Source organism: Chaetodon auriga, chromosome 3 (genome assembly GCF_051107435.1).
Source record: "Chaetodon auriga isolate fChaAug3 chromosome 3, fChaAug3.hap1, whole genome shotgun sequence".
Lineage (NCBI taxonomy): Eukaryota > Metazoa > Chordata > Actinopteri > Chaetodontiformes > Chaetodontidae > Chaetodon > Chaetodon auriga.
In genome coordinates this window covers 22,051,820-22,079,540 of record NC_135076.1, presented here as the reverse complement: position 1 = coordinate 22,079,540, position 27,721 = coordinate 22,051,820, and the positions used below count along the sequence as shown (strand labels likewise).

The 27,721-nt window shown below is 43.1% G+C and overlaps 1 protein-coding gene across 17 annotated transcripts; it reads right to left on the bottom strand.

The window, feature by feature from the left end:
- Positions 1 to 45: 45 nt before the first annotated feature.
- Positions 46 to 26,934, bottom strand: tcf3b (transcription factor 3b). 17 transcript variants are annotated; one of them, XM_076726137.1, is made up of 21 exons: positions 26,609 to 26,932; positions 23,598 to 23,694; positions 21,569 to 21,641; positions 16,060 to 16,133; positions 15,312 to 15,387; positions 14,147 to 14,187; positions 13,772 to 13,904; positions 13,028 to 13,074; positions 8,727 to 8,826; positions 8,535 to 8,635; positions 7,981 to 8,074; positions 7,775 to 7,833; positions 6,555 to 6,630; positions 5,967 to 6,028; positions 5,589 to 5,786; positions 4,974 to 5,082; positions 4,581 to 4,728; positions 4,270 to 4,323; positions 3,357 to 3,589; positions 3,086 to 3,237; positions 46 to 2,496 (listed from the first exon to the last, which is right to left on the bottom strand). In XM_076726137.1, exons 2-20 carry the CDS (start codon positions 23,670 to 23,672, stop codon positions 3,092 to 3,094), a joined length of 1,899 nt encoding a protein of 632 aa, XP_076582252.1. In that variant the 5' UTR covers positions 23,673 to 23,694; positions 26,609 to 26,932; the 3' UTR covers positions 46 to 2,496; positions 3,086 to 3,091. The 17 variants fall into 17 exon arrangements, with proteins under 17 accessions (XP_076582252.1, XP_076582250.1, XP_076582247.1 ...); XM_076726135.1 differs by having other exon boundaries at positions 4,974 to 5,085; positions 26,609 to 26,930; XM_076726132.1 differs by having other exon boundaries at positions 7,981 to 8,104; positions 26,609 to 26,916.
- Positions 26,935 to 27,721: the final 787 nt, after the last annotated feature.

Here is a 27,721-nt window from a genome sequence, read left to right as displayed (position 1 = left end):
ATAATCCAGTTGAATAATTAGGGAAAAAAGGAATAAAAACTAAACAAGATCTACGTAACATTTATTTATTTAACTAGATACACTGAAAGAAAATCTCTTTATACCATTTAAACTTCTTCCTGAAAATTGAAAAAAGCATTAGGAGAAGGGAGGGTGGGGGAATGAACAAGTACCTCTTTAATCTCCACGATAAATGAAATGATATGGTTCACAAAATAAAACTGTCTTAAATGAAAATACAAGTTCAGGCACTGATAAGGTATCACTCTCCCATCATGTCATCTTAAGTCTTGAGAATGAAAAGGCCACACTATTGATTTGTATAGGTCTTTTTCTTCATCTCTTTTTGTAGAAATTAAACACACAAAATGTTCTACCTCCCATTTGTGATTACATGTTGGTAAAAACCATTCACAACATGACATGACATGGGAATAACATCACAATAACACTGTTTTGTTCTCCGTATTATCCATTACCTTACACCCAAATACCGACGTCTGCCTCCAAAATTCATGTGCAGGCTACTAAAAAGTGAGCTGCACACTGAGAGCCACTTGGTTGAGGGCAGATATTAGAAAAAAGGTGAAATGAAAAAACTACTGTACTGTACTGGAAAAAAAAACCCAGAAACACAACTTTGAAAATGAAGGTGATCCACATTTGTATGGTAGCTACATTCAAAAACCAGTTGCATAATTACTGTTAGAGACAAAAATTCCTTCCCACATTTTCCTCAGTGCCTCGCTGTTTAAGTAAAAACACTTCAACAGGACTGTGGCACAAACGCTGTCCACATACCCCCAAAATGGAAAGAAGAAAAAAAAAATATTGTAGCTGATGATAAGCCTCACAACTAAAACTGGAATAAAGGATACACCAAACGCTTTCAACACTTTCCATCTGTCGACCCTTGTCCTCTGCCATCCCGGTTCAATTTTGAATTAACTTTTTTTTTTTTTTGAACGATTTCATTTAAATGACAAATATCCCCTTATTCAGCTCATCTACAATACACTCTAAACTTCAAACTAATATTGCCATTTATGTAAAAAATCTACAATGTATAGACTAACAAAAAATATATATTTTTATATATATTTAATTTTGAAAAATGAAACATATCAGAGTAATGTATGAAGTGAATTTACACGTCACTCTTCTCTCAGTACGAAATGTGACGACAGACTTACTCAGGAGGAAGGTGAGGGGCTGTAATTCAGTGGGAATGCTCGTTTAGGAAAAGAAAGCCTCCGTCACACAAAGGCTTGTCTGCTTCAAACAACTGCGGACTGCTGAGATCCCTCCGTCAAAAGGAACCGAGATTTTTTTGTCTTTTACAGAAAATCAATTAAGGGAGGGGGGGCAAAAAATTGAGCTGTTAAGTCTGCTGGCATTGTCAGTAAACCATTTAGAGTAAGTAAGAGCACTAAGTGGTGCTGATCACTTAGCAAGTGTCTCAAATGGCTTTTTATGCAAGACTTTCCGGGACTGAAATGCACAACAGGTCGACGCTTAACCTCCAGCCTAAACCTATACAACTGTGCTTCGTCTCGTCTACGAATGCTTTAGTCCATAAAGCAGTACAAAAACCTGAACCTATGTCAAGGGATTACTGGAGTAACTCTAGAATTCGTGGTCAACAAATAGGAAGAACAGTTTTTGTAGTTAACAGATTTTACCACTTGGATCATTCATAACCTTCAAGGAAGGAGTCTTCTATTCCAAGTGTCCGGACGCCTCGTGGGACGAGACCGGGCTTGCCTCTGGGTCAGAGTTCCCATCTTTCATAAGCTGCTTTTCGACTGTCAAAACTTTGACCTTTCCCTTGCGACCCCTCCGTCACCTTCCCCAAACATTTGCTGATCAGATCGAGGAAAGGTCACTGAATTTAGACAATTCAACTATGGGCTTGGTTACATAACATATGTAAGACTGTACCATCACGCTGGGAATGACATACATTAAAAATAATTGCTCATACACATAAGCAATCCCTCACAATAAATGTTCCTCACATGTAAAGCAATTTGCTTGAATGTCAAATAGAAAACATGTAACAATTAGGCACAAATCCTTGATTCAATTTGTGTTTGTTTAGGTCTCCTTTCTTTCACAAGAGGACCTCTCGGCAGTGTGTGAAGTCCCAATTTGTGGCAGGACAAAAAGTACTCCGGTGTTCCATCATCATGTGGAAACCATGGAAAAAAAAAAAAAAAAAAAAAAAAATCTTACATGTATAAAACAAAGCAAAACTAAAAAAAGTTCTTCACATTTGAGCTTGTAGTCATGGTTGGGAGTGCGACAAACAGGCTGTGTCAGTTTTGGCAGTATGCATGTGTGTACGAGTGTGTGAATGTGCATCTTGAAACTTTTAACGGACAATACACAGACATGTCCACATATACACACACACACACACACACACTGAGAATAATGGGTGGAAGAAATCTGTTAAGGCCACATCCTCTGACAGCCAAGGAAACACCATCGGATCTGTGAAAAGGGAAGACCACAAACACTATGTTATATTATTCCTATATAACAAAGCCATCAACAACATACTGAGGACAACACTGACTCCCACAAACTAACACATTCCTTACTTTAACTTAAAATCCTCAAGATTTTCATGGAATCAAACCCCATTTTCCAGTAATAGCACTTCCCTTTTGACCTGTTTCTATATAGCACTTTACATTGTTTGCGGTTGCGTGCTGAAATTCAAGTTGCCCTCACTCGCATGAAGGATTCAGAGGAAATTACTGCTCTTGCAAACCAAACATGTTGTGCAACCGCTGCTTAAAAGGTCCAGTATGTAGGGTTTAGGATGATCAATTGGCAGACATGGAGTATAATATTCATTATGTTTTCATCAGTGTATGATCACCTGCAACCTACACACTGGACCTTTCACATTAAAAGCATTCAACTGGTGGAACACAGCGGCCTTTAATGTGAAGGGGTCATGGGAAAGGTAGTGCATTAAGTGCAGTAAGCCATCGTTCATCAAAACATTTCCAACGTATGCGCTGTTCTTCTTTATCCATTTTTCTGTATTATTTAAGTGCCTAATTCTTCATACCTGGTGTTACATGTGGCCAACTGGGTTGTGGCCATCTCCTCCCATACTAGGATGGCCTCCTGAGAGCTGCATGGGTGCTTCACCCACCACCCCAGACACCTTTTCCTCCTCACGGCGTTTTAAACATGCTGCCTTGGGGTTAAGGTTACGCTCTGACAGAGGAAAGGAAAAGCAGAAACAGGCCTTCTCAGTATAAAACAATGAAGTGTGTTTTGAAGGGAGGTAAAAAATACGTGTGGTTCCAATCCATGACGTGCTGCTTCAGACTGACCTCTGACTTGTTGTTCTAAATTGAGGATGACATTGACGGCTTGGTGGAGGATGAGAAGTTTGGTCTGAGGTTTGTCATGGCTGAGGTGCAGCTGGCACATCCTCCCAAGCTCCTTAAACGCCTCGTTGATGTCCCGTACTCTGAGACGCTCGCGGGCATTGTTAGCCACTCGCCGTTCCCGCTCACGCTCCATCTTCACCTCAGGCGGAACGTCCTCGTCATCTTCCTCTGGACTAATTGCAAATGGAGACGATATGATGAAGCCACAGGCACGAGGGAACTTCAAAACATGCCATCAAGTCAATCTTGGTCAGCTGTAGTGCTCATGCTACCTCATGACTAGCATTTAGCTTCTTTAAGTTTAGCTTCAGGGGCCTGTACACCCACAGCTGAGCTTCGTACTGAATAGATGCACTAAAAATAAGATTTGTGAGATGTTAAAGCCGTACTACATAAAACTACATGCTGGAAAGACAGCATCTCCCACTTCAGATGATCATTTGATCAAAACGTTTATCCCACAGAAGTTGGATATGCTCACTACGCCATGTGCATTGTTCCCTGCCACGTTTAACGTCTTCAAGCCAAATCACGTTCTTTAAGAAGGGAAAACATAATGAGCTGCAGCTTCAGTCTGCACCTTTGTGCTCAACAAAAACTGATTTGTTTTGTTGTGTGGTTTCAAATTGTATTGTTTAGTTGCGAGTAAATGTTTTTACTATTGTTTTGCCTTTCCATTCAAAACCTCAAAACTCATTTGCAGCCTAAGTACAGAAATATTGAAAGTTCAGGATGTCATAAAATTTTACTGCCAAACAAAAATCAGACTTTAGACACCAGCTTCACGAACATGTGCTTTCTGGCAAGAGCCCACAAAAGCACAAGAAATTGATCCTCTGTTGGAGAAACTTACTCATCTTTCTGGTCTGAAAGGCCAGAGAGCATCTGGAGGGTCAACGCCTCCTTTCTGAAAACGTGAGATGAAGGGAAGGGGGGGATTTCAACATTGTTAAATACCTAACATGGTCTGGGCAATCAGTGGGACACATGACTGCCTGTCAAAATGGCTTCTGTTATATTCTCAGCATTTGTATCATCCTTTGTAGGATAAAATAATTTGAATTCCGGATTTGTGATTTAACTAAAAAACGTCGTAAATCTAGTTTTGCAGTGCTTTTAAATTAAAGTGAAATGCCTAAAAAAACAGAGTAAGGACCACCTTACCTTGTTCGACTGCGTGCTACCTTGGAGTCCTTCTTTTCATCATCTGACTTGTCTGCAACAGATGAGTTTTCATCATCCTCTTTGTCTTCTCTTTTGATGTCCGAGCTGCTGGAGGAGTGTGTGGAGCGGGCCATACCACCAGGGAGGCCTGGGGACAAACACACAGCTGTGAGAATTACAAAGCTACAAAGCACTGAAACCTCTCTGAGGACAGAATAGCATCGATGAAGCTGGAGAGCTAATAAAGACGGAAGGTGCTCAAATGCATATCAATGCAAACGGCCGCCGTTATTGTTGCAAAACCAAATGATTTCAAAACCCAGATACTAAACCATGACTCCACAAAGCACAAGTCGAGCTTTTATGCAGTTTATTACAGTTAGTCTGACTTACTGGTGAAGCCTTCCGGTTGGCCAACTGACGGTGTGGGTCCGGACGCGTGGTGACCGTGCAGAAGAGTGCTGCTGGGAGGAAGGCCTGTCGGCTCCTCGTGTTTCCCTCCCTGCTGGTGAAGGTGGAGAACCATGATGCACAAAAATACAATTTACTCTTAATTGATTGCAGTTTTACTTTTGGCCAGCAGATGGCACAAATGATGCTAGATTGACATGTTTTGTTCCTCGTGGAGGTAAACATGAGGAGTGCAATTTCAATTTGTTTTTTCCTCCTCAGTACTTCTTGCTAAATAGAGCAGAGAGCTAATTTTTCATTTGTTGCGCAACATATAAAGACAACATAAATTCCACGTACCCAGGCAGCCTAAAGTTATCACACACTCCATGAATCAAAGTGTATTCTTCACGTTATGGTTCTTTTCAGCCTCGTCAGAAACAACTGGGATGTTTATTAACCTTGACACTTAAAACAATGGCTGATGAGATGAACTCCTTACAGAGAAGGTTTTGATCGATATGTTCGCTTCGTGCTGCTGTTACACACCACCAAAAGTTCAAGTCTCTTTCACACACACGCAGACGAAACTCAATTTGAGCAGAGTGGGTGACTCACCATAGCAGGATGTCTGTTGCTGAGGGCAAGGCTAGCATTGGGGAAAGCTGGAGAGAGGCCTCCGAGGCCCCCGTTGTGTACTGAGGACAGCAGGCTGTGCATGTCGGAGTGGGCGCCCTCTAAGCCAGGGCCCTGGCCCACAGCATGGCTACGCAGTACATGGATGGCCTCCTCCAAACGGTCCTCCATTTTACTCTGCTATATACAAAAAGAAGCATGCACTTAGATGGCACCATGACAAAGTCAAGAAACAGCTCATAAACACATCGCATGTTTTTGAGATACAATTATAATGATTTAAACTGATATAACGAGTACAGCATGACAACATCTTGGTTGGAATCAGCTTTGATGCAGCAGAGAAATGTCTTAACATACCAGTGCGTGTGGCTGCCCTTCATAGTTGGGTGTGGTTGGTCTTTGCCACTGAGACTGAGCTCCTGCAGAGAGAAATATTGGAAGGGTGTATAGTGGTAATTCTTGACTTCACAGCAGATGGAGCTGCAGACACGTTTCTGTGCCGAAGAACATTAAACATGCAGAGGATCATTTTTGCTCCAACAATTTCAACTGATTCTTTTCTGTGTGCCAAAAAAAAAAAAAAGGTCGCAATCAAACTGAACAAGTTAAATAAATTGGAGTGATGTCGGCATTCTGTGGCTGAAATTGAAATATTATCCAAATTTGAGGTTGCATGAGTGAGAATAAAGCACAGGATAATGAATCTTACATCAAAGCAAGGTAGTGCCAAACCGCGCGAGGAAAATAAAGACGTCTTTAAAGAATAACGTGTTTATGAACATGCAGATTTCTTCATATCGATGTTTAAGGTAACACATTACTGGGTGATTGGAGATTATTGCCTTTTGCTGCCTGTAATTGCCCGTACATAACATTTTGACTTTTCATGTATGAGTAGTGACAACTGGGTGCTCTTATTTTCTGTGTGTGAGAACTGAACTGTACCTGCAATAGCCTGAGGAGATCCAGGAGTAGATGGAGCTGAGGAGAAGTTATTACTGTTGTGGTCCGACGGGTAAATCTGAAGGAATTGATCAAAACACAAACATGATGGCAAAACATTAGAACACACAGCAGTGACTTTCAGTACAATTCTGTCAGTATGGTTCAAACTAGAGCTCGGCAATATACCGCCGCTCAATTATGGCAAAAATATGAATTACTATGATTTTGGTGAATAATGAGATCGTGATTATTTAACATTATAACTCACTGACTGATTTGTTGAACTTAAAAAAAAAACAACTTTTCATCAGTGGATTTCTTAAACTTTAAATATAATTCAACAGAAAAACAAATACTACTACTACTACTAATAATAATAATAATAATGAAAACAACAATATTAAGACTTGTTTAGTATGTGATGTGTATTAAAATGCTGTTTTTAATTGGTATATAAAGAAAGGACAGCTGAAATGAGACTTTGAGGCAGGCTTTAAGGCAGAAGTACACCGCCCTGAAGGAAAGGGGTGCGCTGGATTTATTGCACAAGACAAAACGAGAGCATCAATGCAAAAATGTAATAAATGGCAATAATCATCTTGTTACTAGAATTGTTTGAAGCCAAAATCAATCGTGTTTGAAACTAAAGTTTAAATTGATTGTCGAACCCGACAGCAATATATTTTCTATATCACACAATATTCATGTTGGATCAGTCAGGTAACATGTCGTAAAACTTTAAGAGTAGAATGAAAAGGGTTCGGCAGGTAATTATCAATTAATAGAATGATTAAACTTTAAAGGACGAATGTAACGTTTTCTGTCCGACCTGGGTTTATTTTTGGCCCAAAATCAACTTAAGAATTGTTTGTGCATCTTAAAATTAAGTACTGACGGATATATGAAACAATACGTGACATTTCAGGATACAACAGCTATGAGGTCCTTTAAATTTCACTGTTTTCTCATTACTGGGATGTTTCCTCTGTGGTATTTTACACTCGTCATTCATGCTGTCGATCAGACGCTGAACCACTGACTGGACATTTTCGTCAGCATCACCACTTTCAGTCCAATTTGCCCTTATTAGTTCTTTCTTCACATGAATCATCCGACATGAAAGATTTTCATTGTGTTAGAGGAAATAAACCTCTGGGGAAAATTACTGTAATTGATTTATTGCCCCACAATAATTCTAAAAAAAAAAGCAACAAACTCACTGAGGCAAGAGCCTTCCCAATTTCATCTCCTGAACTGCCAGCTGTGGTGCCTCGGTTGGCTGCGGAGACAAAATAAATAATGTGAGTCAGATGACCCGTTAATTTGTTTTTGAGGGGGGAAAAGAAAATCCAATGACCACAGGAGTTGAATCTGACAGACACTACCAGCACACCTATTCGACAAGTTCATCTGAAAATTTCCTTACCCATGATGCCTTCTCCGTTGATGGCGGGTGTGTGGTTGTAGTTGGCGGGGGCTGAGTGGAAGCCGTTGACTTCGCTGCCATGCAGAGGATAGTTCTGTGGGGACAGAGGCAGGGGTTGACGCTTCTGGAGAAGAGATATAAGTATCTCCATAAGGCACAAACACCCCTCACAGGAAAACAAAGCAATGTGATAAACGCATTTAGCAAAAACATTAGAAAAGCAACAACACTGTTACATGATAAATGCAAGATGCTGGACAGAAGTGCATGTGAAAAAATGGAAAAATTAAAGTCTGCACACATTCTCCCATAAAAATGTATTCCTACACCACCATGTAAATGTTGATGGGAGCCTTAACTCCCGTGCAGACTCGACTTTTACATTTATAGAAATGCATTTAGCTTCATGGAGGACGTTTAAGGTTTAATCATTCAGCCTTTTGTCGTACTTAAAATGTTAAAAAATAATTTAACTCAAAAATCTCAGATGACACATAGCTTAAAGAAAATGAAACAGAGATGGCTGGAATAGGATTAAGGTCATTTCTACCCACCATCCTGTCCTGTGGGTTAATTGCAGAGAAGGAGCCTGGCTGTCCGATGTGAGGAGAGTTACCCAGCATGGCAGAGTAGCCAGAAGACGACCAGGGGTCTTCTGAGAAAAGCGGAGACACGTTTGCAAATGTGAAAATACCTCCACAAATTACAGAAGAAATTAACTCCAGTGATGTCATGATGAAGGGTACCTTGCATATAGAAAGAGCCAGGGTAGACAGCTCCAGGCTTAGCGCCGGGATATCCACCATTGTCTCTGGAATACTCATCACCAGATGTGGAGGCATACACCTAAACAAACACGCAGGCAGTGAGCAGTTTGAGTCTGACTTCTTAAATAACTGTTACACACTTAAATATGCAGATTTTATAATTCTGGATTTAGAAAGTGTTCTGTGTAGCCCTGAGCATCATGAGAGACAAAGTAGTGTGGTGTCAATCCACTCTGCCCTTGCTTTTTGAAAACCATTTAATTACAGTAGCTTCAAGTGGCCACAAGATGGCAAGGGGGAGGCTGTGGAGGCAGGCCGGCTCCTCGCCTGTGGAGGAGAACACAGCGGCCATGCCATGCTGGGCACAGCGACGGCTTGAATCCCAGTGCACAGTGAGCGCTTCCTCTAGCTCCCAGGACCCCAGTGACATCGCACTGCCTGGCCTGCAGCCCCTCCCTGTAACACACTCAGTATCCACTCGCACACATACCATGCATTCAGTGAGCCAACACACACCCATGAACACTCCACCAGCAATGCCCTCAAACTAGCATTATCACATTCTATATGGCATCAACAGAGGATTGGATTACAGAAAACATGGAAGTGGACAGCGCTGATGACATTCAACATTTTACATTAGCGCCTTAAAGGGTCCAATCACACATCCTTTCTGCATATTGCTGACAAAAATGGATGCCGGGCCTTCAGTGACACATCCCCGCTCTCCAAAGCCACAGACTGAAGACGGACATGAGAAGCCCTCAGTTTTCCCGACACCATCGGCCGTCACTCAGTCAGTCTTTTCCACTCCTACTCTGTAGTACATGGCAGAGAGAGGAAGAGAGAAAGAGAATGGAGGCTATGCTGCAAAGAATGCTAATCCAGAGAAGGGATTTTTTCTGTAATTTGATTTAACAGGGAGAAGTGGAAAGGGAATGGAGAGATGCACTTCTAATTACAGAGCCATCTGCCTGTTCCTGGACCACATCCAACTCCACAGGCAGCTGGGCTGAGGAGAGGGAGCGAAGAGAGGGAGAGAGATGGGGGCTGGGATCCAGTCAGAGAGAGAGGGAGAGAGAGAGAGGGAAAGAGAGAGAAAGAGAGAGAGATTGCAGTGGGTAGGGGGGTGGTAAAGGGGCAAGGGGGGAGGACTGAGGGGAAAAAAATGAAGGCCCTGATGATTTATGAAATGGGTAGAAAGATAAGGGGTGTTGAGGGGGGACAGGAGAAGGTAATCTAAATGACTTAAACAAAGCTTGATATGGCCAGGGGAGTGTGAAGGAAACAGGGGATTTAAAATGATCACGGTTAATTCAGGGGAAAACATGACGGAGATGGCTTCATTTAACAATAGGCTTTGAGTTGTTCTTTCACGGGGAACAATGTCGAGTGAATCCTGCTGCTCTAGATGGGAACAGAGAACTACACAATGACTGGTGCTGCTGGATAATTGTATTCTCAGGAAGAAAGGGGATTTCTAGGGTAAAATCCTCAACTAATAGGGGTTTAATGTAATTCAGGTTATGACCGTGTAAAGGTCTCTACACTGGAAAAACACGGGTTGTCGCAAGGGGTGGGAGTAGATGAAGATTAACATCAAACTAACCTCAAACCGCTTTATTCAACCACGAGGGCTTTGTGATGAGTCCACTGGACAACTAGGGGGCGGAAGAGTTTGACTTGATTGTTGCAGGTGAGGGCGGGTTAGGGTTCATGGGGTGAGGGCAAGGATCTTATGTACAGGTACCGGTGGGTCACAAAAGTCAGGGGGCTTGAGGGGAATGAGAGACGGCCCATTGTTTGTCCACTTGCTGATTTAGAGCAACGTGGTTTCAGTAACAAAAGTAGATGAAGGGGTGAAAAAAAAAAAAAAGAAGAGTATGTTGAAGGGGTGGTGAAGAGAAGCAGGAAGGGAGGGAGTGTAGGAGGGAGGAAAGACCACAGGATCATCATCGGCAGTCATTAATCTGGGCTCAGACACGGGGCTAAGAGGCCTCGCAAGCACCGCGCCTCACAACTGGGTCACTCACAGGGGGAGGCCCACCCAGGCCATCATGTGGTGAAGCGTAGGCGGAGGGCTGGGTGTAGTGGGGGAGGGGGGTTCACGCACACACATCATTCGCATTAAAACCACGCGGCCATCGTTCACACTGCGGGGAACGACTGAGGTTCAGACAGTGAAAGAGAGGGGGCCTCGGCCAGACAGAGCGTTCACACTCAATCTCTGTGATGTAGCCACCGCGCCGATGTGTGTCTGCACGCAGAGGTTTCAGCAGCCGCTTCAACACGATGAAACCACAGGTGGAGGACAGCGCCGATGTCCTTTTTAAGACGCGTACGGATTCGATTGTTTCTTTAATGAACGAGGGATCGAGACGTGAAGTTCACCAGGTCCGGCTCTGACCCACCCAGTCCACGCAGCCGTCCACAGCGGCTGCATCTGTTGCGACTTTATCTCAAACCAAGAGACAGAACACAGCACGACTGACGCTCGACTTCATTCCCTGCCAGATTACGCATCCACGGCTCCGTGATCTGGACCTGTTCAGCCATATAAATCCTCTGTATTTACTTCATCCGTGCCTTAAAAACACATCAGTCCATCTTCCTTTGACGTTTGTCATCAAAATTTGTGGAGATGATGAAATCAGGGGGCAAAGAGGGAGCGTATGTGCAGGCATGTGACCCAGGAAGCCTTACACTTTCTTTAACTTTCACAACACAAAAGCACAAGCACGCCCAATATTTACAAAAACTGGTAGATAACTTGTCTTAGTCTTTCCACCCTCTCCTGAGTCGCCTGGGTACCGCTTCAAGGCTCCGTGCTGAAACACAGATGCCATGAGCGAGAAGATGCAAACACTTCATACCCAGTTTCTTTTAGGTCACTCTTGTCATCTGAGAGCTACAGTAGCGTGAGGACTCGGTTACAGAAAATGTTTGAGTAACGGTAGTATTTCATATTGATGACCCAGTGGCAGCTCAAGCAGCAAGACCAGGCTCTAATAACAACAGCAACACACGGTCACCTACCCAGCAGGGTCCTTCTGACTTCAAATATCATGTTTGCTGTCCAGCAAAGCCGCCATGCATGTGCTGGTTCAGGGCCATGACTAACATCCATGTATGTACAGAGGAAAATATTAATAGCAGTTAGTGTTGAAAATACTATGCTATATTCAAATTGAGCGAATGGCCTCTGAATCATCTGATCTACAGTAGCTGTAACTGAATGGAAGGACTGGCTTGCAATCAACACACAGGACTCAAATTTAGCCAATAGAGATGATCTATAAATGGGAACGATGTGGGCAACTGCGGAGTGATTCGATTCTTTGTCTTTAAAGCAGCAGTGAGATTCATTCCTTATATATTCCAACATGCAACAGTGACTTGTGTTTCCAGCTATGTGTGGTTGCAATCATCCACACACATCAGCTGCTGGGAATTCTGGGCCCACTGACAAAATGCGACACTTGGTACAGTGAATCAAAGCACTGTATGAGACTTCATGCTGCTTGGATCCAGGACTGGGGCTCGATAGCGCCTCAGTATCAAATCCGCTTGACAAGCTGAAGTCCAATTCACCTTTTAGCAATTTTTAAGGAACAGAAGCTACAAATAACCTCATATTCAGGAACTAAAAGCCTAAGACTGATATTCTAAGAAGTGAAACTTTGACCAGACAGATTAGATATTTGCTATTTAGTCAAACAGCTTCCTGAATGGTTTCCACGTTGTCCTTTGCTGTTGAAAAACATGAGAAAACTGGGCTTAAAAAACTCCTCTTTTCATCAACTTTGCACTGGAACCGACCACCGGAATCCAACCTGCTTGCAGTCACTCCCTGAATCATGCGTATCTTCATTCCCCAAATCCAGGACCTCTGTGTTCTTACAAAACCTATAATTCAAATCGGGCCACTGAAGAAGGCAGGTTACTAGACTCGACAAAGTACCTCAAAATCTTCTAAATTTGCTTGTCTACATGACAACCAGACCCTGAACACCACTTGAAACCACTTGAGTGTAGTGTACAGACAACCACAGTGATGATGTTTATTGGGGCCTGAGCTGCCTGACTGTCAGCTCACAGAGTCTGACAGAGCAGAGGGTCTTTACCCCTGTCTGTCACAGAGCTGCTCAAGCAGAGTGGGGAAAGCAGTGTCTAAGTGTGTGTGTCTATGTGTGGCAAGTGTGTGTAGTGTGAGAGAGGGAGAGAGTGAGCGAGCAAGGACTGGCTCTGAGCTGTGAAGGCGAGCAGAAATAAGCTCTCACCGAGGACGGCAGGCCAGGGGGTTTCCGAATCTTCTTTGGCTGGGTGTCTACATCGAGGCGGGCGGACACACGGAGAAAAGGTGAGAGACAAAAACACAAATAAGGACTTAGCATAAAAAACACACACACATTCGCCAGTGTTACTTCAGTTCAGGTGCAGTTTCTTCGTGTGCTCCAATTCCAACTGCAGCAGGGAAAACAGAAAACACTGAACACAGCACAGCACGTGTCTGCAGGCGTGTGTGTGCATGTCTGTCAGAGTGAGCGAACGCTGCCGTGCATTCATCTGTGCGTCGAAAAGATATGTCGAGGTGGACGAAGACGCAAACAAAGAGATGCACAACTGTTCAAAAAGGGTTACAGAAAAATAAGAAAAGCTCATTTTGAGCTTGTCAGCTCTGTTTCATCTGTACAGCAGAGCTGAAACAGGTGATTATTCTGTTAGCTGACTGCTAAAAATTGACAATTATGACAATCGTTTAAGACAATTCTTGAGCAAAAATACCAGATTTAGTCCATCCAGTCTCACACATCTGCATTTTGTTTTTCTTAGGCATTGAAATGAATATACTTGAATCTTATTCATTTAATCACCTTAACTATTTTCTTACATATTTAAGACCAAACAATTATCAAGAAAGTAGCGAGCAGATTAATTGAAAATGAAAATAATCATTATTTGCAGTCCTAGAAAAAAAAAAGGAGAGAGAAATGATTGGCCCATATCTCGTCCCGTTATCTTACCTATACCTCCATCAGGCGGCCTTCTCCTGGGGTTGTTGGGGTATGACGGGTAAAACTGGGAGCCGGATTTTAGACCAGAGGGGGACATGGCATCTGGGCTGGGCATCGCTATGTCGCTCGGAAGAAACCCAGGCTAGGAGGAGGGAAGATAGAAAAAAAGATGGTTAACAATGGCTAATAATACTTAGAGGGGCGTGTGAGAGCATAGCATAAAACTGCTGGTCTTCTAGGAAAAGACGACATTTAACACAAAGTATTAAACCTGAAAAGAGAAGTGAGACAACAGGACTTCCTTTATACATCACATGACACCAGCTCTCACATACATACACCCCAGTGGCAAAGATGTAAGGAATAACCTGAGCGGTACCATACCTGGCCTCCAAACGGAGGGTACGGTGGCCTCTCATTTTTACCTGTAAGCACAAAGTGAAAGATTCAACGTAAATGCGAGTTAAAGCTTGAGATTTACACACACTTTAAGAGGCAATGGCGTGTGCTAAAACAAATGAAAAGTAGGTTTTCTAAAGTACAAAAAGTCCAGAGATGCCCTCCCCTTTTTCAGTACGCTCAGCTGCATAAAGCCGCCTGCCAGACAAAACCCTAGGGAAGGTTTCCGCTTCAGTGCCCTAACATCCCCAACACTCAACGAATGAACACAGGCGCATGCACACACACACACACACACACAAACACACACACACACACACACACACACACACACACACACACACACACACACACACACACACACACACATCTCACCACCCAGAAAACAATCAGCCATACAGTATGCACAACAGTCGAATCGGCCATTATCAACATGATTATTTTAAAACTGGAGTGTGACAAGGCAGCATCTCCTCTGGCACCGAGCAGTTAATTTATACACTCATTCCACTAAAGTGCTAAAAAAAAAAAATGTCATCAAGCCATTTTTTTTTTTACATACAAGAGTCACTTGTTGGCAGAAAGAATTGGGTACTGAAATTACAGGAAACCTGTATTGAAAATATTCACAGCAGTTCTATAAATGCTCACTTTGATATAATTCAAATCGATTGCACTTCTCTCCCACGAGTTTACAGAAAATACTCAAAGATGCTTCACCCACGTGTGTGAAATACTCAAAAGATCAAAGAACTCTGGTTCATCAACTCTTACTCAAACTTTTCAGGTCATTCGGTGGATTTTTTTTTTTTTGGCAAGGCTCTTAATACGGAGTTCCCCTCGTCCCTCTAACTGTGCTATTTGGGGTGGTTGAGCCAGGTAGAGTGAAGGACATCTGAAAATTTCCCAACATTTGAGATGTGGCTGAAGCAGAAGAGAAACTGGATTCACTCTGTCGAAATCTATTCACCCGTTTTATCTGAACTAGGTGAATGGTTAACAGTGCATACCTTGTAACTTATGTGATTAATTCTATTTATATGCACCTCTTCCTCTTTTGTGTTTTCTCTCCCTGGTTGTTTTTGCCTGTGAATTTGTTCTTGGTGTCACACGACAAAAATGATTTCAAGAAGGCAAACACAGCTCATACCTGCGACGCCTGAGCTGATGAACGGAGAGGGCAGGCCTTCATGCTCACTGTAGTGGGATCCTTCGGCATAGCCCTGCTGGAACAATGGAGCACAAAGCATGATGAGTACCCCTGAAGAAAAAAAGCTCAGAAAAATGTAAATAACAACATGCATGGACAGACACACATGGGCCTAAATGATCATCTTGTTAGCACACCTATATGGCTTAGTGGTTACCCTCCCTCTGCTTTTCTGTCTAACTAACAGGATCCATGCCAAACAAATCTGCATCAGCTCGGGGGATTCAAACTGACTTTCTTAATTATCAACTTGTGGTAATCAAAGCCTGCTGCATTTATTTCACCCCCTGTTCCTTGTATTTACACAGAGTTGTGCCAAGACAGTTACAGCGGATGTGAAGCTGCAATTACCGGTGGGCTTCCACAGAAGTTCTGGGCTACCAGAGAGCTTGCCAACGCAGGATCCTGAGCCAAGGTTATTAGGTAGAAAGTAAAACTACCACTTCAAATCAAACATGGCACACGGCGTGAAAAACTACTAAGCTGTTGTGGTGGTTGGGGGAGCGTGTGTGTGTGTGTGTGTGTGTGTGTGTGTGTGTGTGTGTGTGTGTTCATCTATGGCAGAGTGATTAACTGAACATGTGTGACTGTGTGACAATATCATGGCATCTGGTGTTAATGCTCAGATCCCCAAACTTAAAATCGTGTGCGACTTAAGAGCGCGAGTGTGTGTGTATTTAGATCTTACCCGTCCTTGGCTGAAAGAGGGGCTGTTCTGTTCTGCCGAGCCCCAAGACCCAGAGCTGCTGCGCTCGTCTATTGCTGCGAAAAGACATATTGTTAATATTTACAGGTAGGGAAACCAGCAAGTTTGTCTGTAGTGGAGATGAAAGACACAAAAAGCAGGTTGGACTAAAGCTGTGAGCGATGTTAGCAATCCCCAAATGAGAGCATGTACGTATACGAGACATTGGAGTCATATCAAGAGAGCCTGTCACCGTGTCCTAGTCTAAACATTCAATGTACTTAAGTGGCCACAATGGGCTGACACGAGGCAGGAGAGAGCGCCACTATTGATCAAAGACGCCGCTGCTGCATTCAAGATGCAATGTAATGTTCTGGAGGGAAAGGAGGAAAAAAAAAAAAAAGCATAGGAAAAGCTGCTCAGTGTCCCCATTAGTGTTTATTACGGTCACTGAATAGCAGAAAATTAACCGTTCACATCCCTAATGCAATCTAAGAGGATGAAATGTCATCCAAGCCACATTTAAATTCCACTCAGTCACTCTGACACATAAAATAACGCTAAACAATATGCATAAAGCCAAAACATGAACCACAATGTTTTAGGTAAAGAAAGAACCGATGTGTGGCACAAAGGAAAAACACAGCCAAAAGACTGGTGGAGCAGAAAACTCCAAAATACCCCCATCATCCCCTTCTCCCTGTCTTATGCACTAATGCTATCCAGGCTCTCTGGAGACACAAGCCTTAATTGCATGCTGATTTGCATAATTGTGCATATTAATGCAGTTTCCTTATGAATATTCATATTTCGTCTTTGATTTTTGCCTAATTAAAAAAATGTGTGTGAGAAAGCAAAAGAGAGAGCGAGCGGGTGGAAGGAGAAAGCAAGGGGACGAGAGGGAGAGGGAGGGAGGGAGAGAGGGAGGAACAAGAGGGAAGGCAGAGTGAGAGGGGTCTGGGCGAGATCAGCAGCCTGGCTGATGAGTGAGAATGAGTGATGAGACTAACAGAGCGGTGCAAGCACCTACACACGCTGCGACAGCCGTGATCTATGGAGCTGATGCCAGTGGCATGGAGAATCAGGCGAGAAGGGAGGAAGAGGAGAACTCAAAAGATCAGCCTCGCTCGCCGTCAGATCGGCCCTACTGAAAGGCCACAGCACTAATGAAGCACTGTCCACCACCGTCAACCACGTCCAATGGCAGAGGACGCCGCTGCTGCTAAATACAGACGACAGAATTTGTATGAAGACGCTTCAGCTGAAGCTCGGTGCCATGGAAAGTGATATTAAATTAGCGACATGAAAATGCACTTCACAGGAGAGACGCTAACAATGAGCTCATCTCCATCCGGCCTGCAGTGAAGAGATGTGTTTTAACTCAAACGCCTTCATCTCTCCCCCCCACTTCAAGACACTCATGCTCCATCCAAATTGCTGGTAGACCACAAAGTATTTTCACATGCACGACACGCTTAAAAACTGTAACAGGTAAACCACAAAATTACACACCAGCGCCGACGACAACAACACCCTGAACTGAATAGGCCGACCGAGCCAACGAGCAGAGTTAAGAGAGTAACTTCATAATCTTCACAGCTATTTTCAATACACCACTCATCCGCCTATGAAGCCTCCATTTGGCCAGCGGGGGTGCAGAGGATAGAGTGAAAGCACGGCTGTGCAGGAGAAGTCTGACAACATTGTTTCACACTTACTGGAGTAATTAACTCGGAGGCAATTAAAACAAGGTGGAGAGCTGCTGAGGTGACACTGACGCTCAGCCAGCCTAGGAGAGCCCGACGACGCCAGAAGAGAGACCTTTCTATTGTTGTTAATCTCTTGTCATGTGCAATATTGAGAGACAAGCACAATGATAAAATACTGCATAATAAAGTTCTTAAAATGACCCAGCAGGCTTCACACGTGCTGTCAAAACAATAACCAGCCCACTACATTTGAGATGATAATATCTAAATGCTGTGTTGCTCTTGCACAAGTAAGCAAGTTTTAAAAGACTAATTGTAAAAACAAGATATGTCCCATTCAAAGTAGGTCAGCGATGTACCCCTACATCAATTCTTTTGGCCAACAAAAATATTTTTAGTACTTCGTTTTAAACCAACTCTTTGCCTGTGACCTAAAAAATTTGCTGTAAGCGCTTCAGGAGTCTGCATTCTCGGTGAAATTCAAAAAAAGGGCAGACGCAGATCTGCCCAATCGTGGCTTTATTTCATCCTCATTTCATCACTTCTTTCACTCTTGAGCTTCTCTGGTTGCCTAGTAGTGCTGCTGTCCAACACGTTGAAAAAAATAAATAAATAAATAAAAAACAAAGCTGTCTCTCGCTGCAGTTCTCAGCTACTGTTGATGCCTTTAAAATAGCTGCAATTGATTATCATGACATATATAATAGTCACTGTTGTGCTTAAACATCAGCGCCTAAACGCCTCCTTATGTGCTTTGACAGCTTACACTGTTTTCTCTATTTACATCATACTGATAGAAGAAAATGGTTACAACATAAATGGGATATTGTACCATATTGGTAATACAGTACTATGAAACCTACCATTCAGATAAGTTGGATTACAAATACTGATGAACTTTTTTTAACATTATGTATGCCAACTGTGGAAAAAAAAGGGATGCTAAGCAAAATTTAGATGCTTAATGTCAACGTGGCCTTTCTGTATGCAGCTCATACTTACAGGACATCAAAGATAATTTGAAGACAGCATTGCAGGCTTAAGCAGTGTAGCTCATGCTAACTAACAAATCCAATACCAAAATCTATGCCAGACTGGAGCTATATAAAGCTCAAAGTGAGGCAAGTCATGAACATTTGAACAGTCAAATGACACGACGATCAAACTGGGAAAATGAGATTATGATTGAAAATACCCTGAATTATCTGCTCGTTAAACAAACACACAGGAAATGTGAAAAGGCACCCGGTTGGCACGAAAACAACAGGTTCTCTGGACGTATATCACATCCTTCCAGATTCTGGCATGGCTAGCGTGAATGTACTTCCAGTGAAAGTCACATGGCAAGACAAATACTGACTCACAACCAGAACCCAGAAAAATATTTATTTTCTGAGCCACAAAGCCTTCTCACGGCTGCAGGCTCTGAAAACATCTAATTTATTTGAAGAGGGAAGCCACTCTCCTTTGAGATTTCCTCTTTCTGAGGGCTTAGATTTTCCAACTACAACCCACCCGCGCACGGTGAAATACGTGACACAATACAGCAGGCGCGTGCAGGTACACAACCGGGAGTGCTGACGACAAACACGTAGCTAGTAAGCTAGCCGCCGAGAGAGACCGCATGTGTAAATTCACAACGTTGTTCGACGTGACCTAAGGGAAGCGAGCCTTTCGCTTCTCGTGTGTTTGTGTGTGTGAAGGGGGTTGGAGACGTTGCCAGCAGCTGCAGAGGTGACAGAGGGGACGCCTGCCTGAAGGCTTGTGGGCTTGGCCAGCTCCCACCACACACCGTCACACTCTGCCTCCCCTACTTCTCAAACATCCCTCACTTCTTGCCAATCCTCTCCTCTTTCCTCTCCCCGACACACCCTACCCCACACACACACACACACTCTGGCCACTGAGGAAGGGAGAAGGACGCCTAATGCAATTAGCACCCCTCTGAGCACTTTTGTGTTGATGAATAGAGGTGGTCTGGTGGGCCACTAGGCTGCTCGCTGCCGTTCCCGCGCTGCTGGGTCCCTGAATACACAAGCCGCCTAAGTGACGTCATAGATGGACATTGCTCTTTAATGGTCATCATTTCTGTAATAAATAGATTTCCTGGCCTGCAGCCATATTGTATTCTGGAATAATAAGCAGCCTTTTTGGGTTGAGTTTCAAAAGATGATCTTGTAACGCAGCCATTAGATTAAAAAAAAAAAAAAAAAAGCACAATAAAATAAAAATGTACATCATAAGCTTCCAGTTTTCTCCCCCCCCCCCCGACACACACACACACACACACACACACACACACACTCTGTTCTCTGAACCACATGTGTTATAACATGACACAGGCTGCTGGAACTCACAGATGTTCGCATTTGGACTCCCAAGTGCTATCAGAGGGTACCTGCAGCCCTCCCAAAGTTAAATGGGACAGCTTGAAGTATGGCATTAAAATGGGTGTCAATGACCGAGGGCCACACTTTAGGACGTGAGGAGGGGGGAAGGAATTAACTCCTCGCTGCTTAGTAATTGCCTGCTGTAATAGAAACAAACAGAATCCTGCCTTCCATGGGCTGATCCCTCTATTCAACAAGCTCCCTCTTCCACTCTGGCCACTCGCTGCATGCTGGGCCAGTTTAAGAGGCTGCGAGCTGGGGGTGAGGGACATTGTCTCGGACTCAAGCCATTTCCTGCAGATCAGTGGGGGTAAGAGCCCTGTGCCGTGTTGGGGGAGGAGTGTTTTACACTTCAGGGTGGGGGAGTCGTTTCAAGTCCATAAGCCCCTTTTTTTGCCTTTGTTCCTCAGTGGCCAAGTTCTCACTCTGGGGAACACTGGGGAGTGTGACTTGATTTCACACGCCAGGTTGGCAGGGTGACAGAGGAACGAAAGTAACACGACGTACTAATAACATTCAGGAAGAGAGAGAAGCTCTCTCTAAGGCTTCAGGTGCTTGAGGGGGTAAACTGCAGATACTTCAAAACAGTTAAAGACTATCTGAAGAAATGCAAAAAAGTGATCAGGCAGCTGTTCAAATAAAGCTCATGCAGACATATTAATAAACGTGCACAGTTTCAATTCTTCATACAAAGAATATCCCAGGCCTGCTAACATTTAGGCTACAGGCGGGTTTTGTTTCTCTTTCTCAAACCAGCATCAAAGCCACATTTAAGACAGTTAAAGGGCCAGGGTTCACGTCCAAATGGATAATTTTTCTTTACAAATAAAGGACAACCTCATAAACAAGCACAAAGCAAGCTGCAGCACACCACCAAATGAGAATTTTTAATAAAACCACTCACACTACTCAATCTATTAGAAATGCTAGCATAAACAAACACAGACACAACACATTTTCATTGGTAGAAAATTATTCCAATGAAATCTGTTATCAGCAAAGTCTATGGATTAACCGTTCTGGAAATTTGTGCGGCTGAGTTTTTCAAAATGCAATTTTGTAAAGCCACAAATAAAAATTCACTTCTATTGTACCTACTGAGGCGTTTGGCAGAGATCTCAAGCTTAAACTGCCTGCATGCTAGAAACCACAAGAGCTACGTTGAGATTCGGGTGAGCTGACTTCTGACGCCCCAGGTTGTGAAGACATGTTGATTTGTGCTCCATGTTTGCATTCACAGTGATAGATTTAACGTTGCATGAGTTCATTGCTGCTTTGCCAGAACACGTGCAGCCACAGTAAAAATCACATATGCTTAAATCAATGAAACGACGCCAAAACATTAGCAAAAACATGCAGCACACACAAAGCAGGAACTTAGTTTAGGCTTCCAGATCAAGCTTAAAAGCTTACCTGATCCACCAAACTGACTGCTGGCGAGTGTCATTGTCCTGTTCTTCCCATTGGCTACTGGAGGCGCGAACATCTACAAAAGAGGAAAGATACCGTAACTAACAAAGCAAAGGAAGGCACACTTCACACATCCTATTTCCACTAAGACATCACATCACATGTACATGCCGTTCAATGGTTGTGTGTTTTTTTTTTCCTGACAGACATTTCAGTTTGGATCAGTCTACTGTAAACTACTTAAAAACATGACTTCCAGCTTAACAGTAAAGCAAAAAAAAAATGCAAGACCTCAAGACGTTAAACATTCCTGTGGTCTTTACTGGCAAACAAAACAACACATTTAAAACACAAGTAATCTCTATTTTGTATTAAAAAAATCCAGCTGAGTTTTATTTTTTTTTATCAAAACAGATACACAACAGTTTGAAATGGGACTTTCAACTTTAACTTTCAGAGCTCTGTGATGAGGCCGAGGGTTTCGTCATCGAGCCGCTGTGGGCTTTACCGTCAGGCTGCGGTGGGCTCTCAATATCTGCTATGTGGTCAAACTCTACTATGCAAACCAAACCAAACCTTTTTGGAACTAGGACACCATAACACAATCTGCCACCACCACACACGATCGCTCTGTTTTTAACGGGGTGAGTCTACACACTCCAGCAGCAGACGCGGGCGCCGTCGCTGCATTTGCTCGCAGACACTGCAAACATGTTTAGCTTTGCTTTGCTCCGCGCGTCCGCTGCATTTCTTTGACTAGCCAGCAAATGAACGAGGACGAGGAATTTTGTTTTGTGCATTGTTCTGCAGTTTCTCACCCAATTATCAATGTCAAATTTAGACGGAACATCTGCCGACACAAATTGGCAGCTGATCAATCTGAGCTTTTCTAACACAAACCCAACTGTCTAATGAGAACCTCCCACAAACCCCCTTCACAACAAGGAGTGTTTTTCTTTCCACGAGGTAAGGTTTCCTTTGAATACCGATGGTGTGGCAGAGGATAGGACTACAATAACAAAGTAGCTGACTGAATTGCAAGTCATTATAACGGAGCTCCGTCAACAATATTCATACACAACAATGCTAAAAAAAAAAAATAAATCAGTAAGAGATAAAGCTAGTCCTGCTGTTCCCCAGTGTTACACATCATAAAATGTCAACGACTCCTGCAATCGCATAAACACTTCAGTATTAATCAGCTGTTCTTTGTCAAAAGAAATCTCACGGGACATTAAGTCTGCTGACAAATATTCATTAGGAGTCACAGTTTGGAATTACCTGTTGTGCCCCATATATCCAGGGCTGGCAATTTAGCCATACCAGCTACTCAATCTATTCAGGAGGAAAAAACTAACACATCTCCATTGGGCCTATGAGATGCTCATGTAAAGCTCAACAAAGGCTTCACAACAAAATGAAACACAGGTAAATAAAAGCTGAGCAGAACACCTTTATCTACTTTGTAGATAATGTCTGGAGGATAGCTCTGAAAGCATCTCTGACAAAAAGAAATGCAGAAGCTGTCTGCTCAACGCAGCTCATATATAACAACATTTCCCCCTCAGATTCTGTTAACAAGACGAACGGGGGGTGAAATTATTTCTAGTTTCCTGCAGTCGTTCCTGATTCAGGTGGATACCAGTTCACTGGAGTGAGGATCCACGTCCTTATTGCTGCGTCTCTGCATCACCTACATAATTGAATAACCTATATTTAAGGCCTGAACTCATTTTCACCAGTCACCCTGAGGTATAGCTGTGTTTTACTTTGATGTAATCATCGCTAAATCTGCATGCCAAGAATGAGGGATGAAAATATCTCGAGCTGGCGTGACCTATTGTTAAAAAAAGATGGCAAAAATTTCTGCTGCAGATCTTCCCACTTATTTTCTTCCCTCGCCCCCTTCCCCACTTCTCTCGTTCAGACCTCCAGCTCTCCTTTGCCCATACCCAGACCTGTATCGCACTCTCTTTAGCTCTTCCTCCCAATGCCACCCAGAACCACCCAGACTGCTCTCCCACTCTCTTACCGCACTGAAATCCAGGAGGTCGCTGAGTTCCTTGTCAGTTCCCACTGCAGCCATTCTTTGCTGCTGTTCGTTCATACCCTTCAGTCTCTAATAAACCCTATGAGAGAAATTTGCAGATACAGGATTTTAATGGCACTAGCAAGCACAAAGAAGTTACATGTAGCTCTTAAAAAATAAAGAGGATAATGGTAATGAATGATTCAAACTACTCTACCTTTGCTACATCACCACCCTACAGATGGTTCATATTGGCAAGTTGTTAGTCCCCCATAAGATACCAATGCAGGGCTAAGTCAGCATTTCTCCTTAAAAATTAAATACATAAAGAAAGAAAATGCAACCAACAACTTTCTTATTGTCAACCCGTTAAATTTGTGTATGTCATTTTTCAATGTAAGATTAAAATGCGTGTCCAGGCGAGAGGTTAAAATCTGGTGCATCTGAGAAGTTGCATATGAAAATCAACGATTGTCTATGGAGTCTCAGCCGGCCCAAAAATACAGCTCGAATTACTGCCTGCCTGAAACACGGCGCGATGAGGGGGAAACAGACAACATTAGGCTACTTAACACTAAACACTTTAGCCGGGTCTACTTAAAAATGCTAATTTCAGCTAGACGCCGCCTTCCCATCCAAACTGCACTGCCATGCAATGATGAATACTCTGCCTTTAGTCAAATTACTACCAAGTAATGACTTAAAAAAAAGTGTCTTTCATTTTACGCAACCCTGGCAAACACCACAACCATATGTCGATCATTGCTACATAAAAGAGAATGTAATACATTTACAATTGCAGACATAATTGGGACTATTGTTAGCCCAAGGAAATAGGGGTGAAAGGCAGAGCTAATGACTGTATGCAAACACGTCATTACCAAATTACCATATGTCAACTCAGAAAGAACCTTGTCAAATGACACAGTGAGCATGAACACTGGATTTACCCTGTGTTTTGCATTCCAACGCAAGCCCGAGGCCGCTCTCTGATGCTGAGCGGTGGCTCTGCGAGCTTCACAGGGAACTAGTTGGTAAGGGGGAGCGAGTGGAGGAATAGAGGCACTTGGACACCAACAGGTGGTGTGCTTTTACAGCCTCTTTTGTAATACAGCACTAGCATAAATTGATGCAATCAAAAAAAAAAATGGATTGGTGTTTTAGAAGAAATGCACGTTGTAAAATGTAAACAAGGGGAACATTGAACACACAAATTCATGACAAAAAGGAAAATGGAAATTAGGAACCACTTGAGAGCAAAACAAAAGCATTAAATGTAATAAATCATTTTCAACATGGATGAAAATAACACAAGTCACTTCATGGGTGACAAACAGTGCAGTCCAAGTCTGGTTAACTCAGGCGAGCAGAACTGATGTAACCTTGAGACGAGGAAAGGAAGTGAAGGCGCACACACACACACACACACACACAACACATCGCCCCAAGTGGAAACAGGCTAGGAACATGGCTGTCATTGCTTTCCCAAACTTTTGGATAAGGTGGCCTATCAAGGACAAAACAGCTCACACACACCACTAAAATCAACTTCACGTGCATAAATGTCATTAGACCACTGAGATAAATGGAGGAGAGCACATGGAGGGGCTTAATGTAACAAAATGGCATCTTCAGCTACTGCTGGATCAATATTTGAAGCAAGCAGATTAGGGGTCTTTGTCACCCCACACAAGGCAGAGGAGGCAGGTCATTCTCCACAAAGGAGGCTGCACGTCCAGTGAAACAAACAGCAAAAACTTCTCTCTAATATGAGATCTATCACAGTCAACCACGGCTTTCAATCATAATAAAAAAAAAGGCCAAATTAAGTTCCTTCTGTCTGACAAACAAACATGTCATTACTTTCCTTTAACTATTGTTGACATTTTTTTTTTTTAAATGTGCAATTTAAAAGCACAATTCCGCCCATGGGATGTGCAGGTTTTTGTCTCTATTCTTGCTGTCAAATGTTAGAATAAAAAGTGACCAGAAGATGCGTTCACGTCAATGCGATCACTACGGGAACAACAAGGGCCGCCGAACTGGGCAGAAAAGCGAATTCAACTGTTGATTCTGTCCGAAAGAGACGGATGTAAACGTCTTAAGACACAAACACGTTTTTCTAAATATTATCCACTTGGGCTCAACTAGTTTCTAACAATGACAGTAAACATGTCGGGCTCCACAGGATGTAGGCTGCACATTATTTGATCATCTCCGCTAGGCCACATCCAGGGAACGAGCCACTGCTGACAACTAACCCATTCACCGTGTATTTTGAACTATGTTCCCACCATCCTCACCATCCTCTTCAGCTGTGCCTTCGTGGGGAAAACAAACGATGTGCAAAGCCAAGTGCAGCGACCGCAATCCTGGAGAATACGAGCAAAGCCCCAAACTTCATGCAACAAATAACGGAGCTCTTTCTTCCACATATCAGGGTTCAAGTCGTGCATTATGAGGGAGTTCAGTGGAGGAGACGGTGGGGGTGGGAGCATGTGGAATTTCCTGCCAAATGTGCAATAAAATAAAAGTCTAGCTGGTGGCCAGACACTTCCATAAAGGGATGTTTAAAGGGCTAGCAAAGGGGGTTTTATGGAAAGTTTGTTTCTGGCTTGTGTGGAAAATACACGCAGGCCCACCAACAAAGTTAGCTAAAATGCTCCGCAACGTTACACGACGTAAAGATTTCGTATTTTCGCACAGGGGCTCGAGCTGGTGGCCGAGACGAAGGCTGAAAAACAAAACGAGGCTCGTTCGGCTGGACTAACATTTAACGATAGTCGAGTCTTTTTGCAGAACAAAGGAGTAATTTCCTCCTCTCCGTGGTCGATGCGGAGACCATCACACACTTGGCTCGCCACCTCAAACCAGACAAAAACTTACATCCCCCGCTTTAACCACACATTCCCGAAAACTTTTCGAAAATCGCAGGCGTCAAAATACGTGTCAGTGAAACCAATCGAATTCATGCAACTTCCCCCGAAACATGAAGTGAAAGAAGGTGTTTTTACCTCTCCTCTCCAAGTGTCTGATATCCAACAGTAAAAAGAAAAGCGGAGACTCGCAAGGGGAAAAACATAAAACTTCAAGAGAATTTCGACCTCAGTGCATGAAACGCATTGGAGCACCGCAGATGTCTTCCTTTTGTCCCGGTAAGCCTGTTTTTCACACTGCGCCCACGTGTTTGCTTCAATGTTACAAGTCTGTGTGCAAACAAATCTATTATAGTAACTAATCTGGCGTCTTCCTTTTTTGTTGTTACAACTGAGATGATTTCATTCTTCTCGTAGACATCTTCACCACCTCCGTCCACATTGTCAGACGCAACACCGTATCCCTCCGCACAAAAGTGAGGGCCTCAATGCCAGCGGTGTCCGATTTCAAACGCCTTTGAGAGACGGGGTCTTTTTACGGAGGGAAAAATGCAGATTCAACGTCTTCCGATGGCCAAAACGACGGAAATGTCTAATGGCGGAGCTCAGTTTTGTTTACTGTATCTGTAATCCTCAAAATGCGGGAGCGCTGCGAGCACTAGGTCGTCCAGCGGAAGGCTATCGTAAGAAAGTTACCTGCGATTACACAGCAGCAGCTTGACGAGATGGCACGATAAATGCGAAAGAGCTCAGCCAATGGGAAAGCGCGTACGCTTGATTGGCAGCAACAGCAGCAAGCGAACGGCTGGAAATCCAATTTACGCCCGCCTTATTCCTGACGCTCACTTTCCCTGTGTGCTCAGGGAGGCTGGCTGAGGGGGGCTCCAACATGCCCGCTGACATCATTTTAATACTTTGGTTGGTGTGTCCCCTTTTCCTTTTTTTAAAAAATACAAAAACAATACATTTAACACACGACATTAAATTCTTATTTTTCATTACAATAATAACAGCATCTGTAAACTACATTAGAATTTCAGGTTTTACTGGAAAATTTTGTCTTGATATTTAAATGATGCTACATGTAAACCTAGCTTGATTATTAGCACTTACTACCATTTTATTTTCTATATCAATACAACTGTACGCCATTTGCTAAATACAGGATGTGATGTTAACATTAACATGTTTCCAAACATTGTCTGGTTCCAAAATTATTTTGTCCAACTGACTAGTATTAAAAATATAATT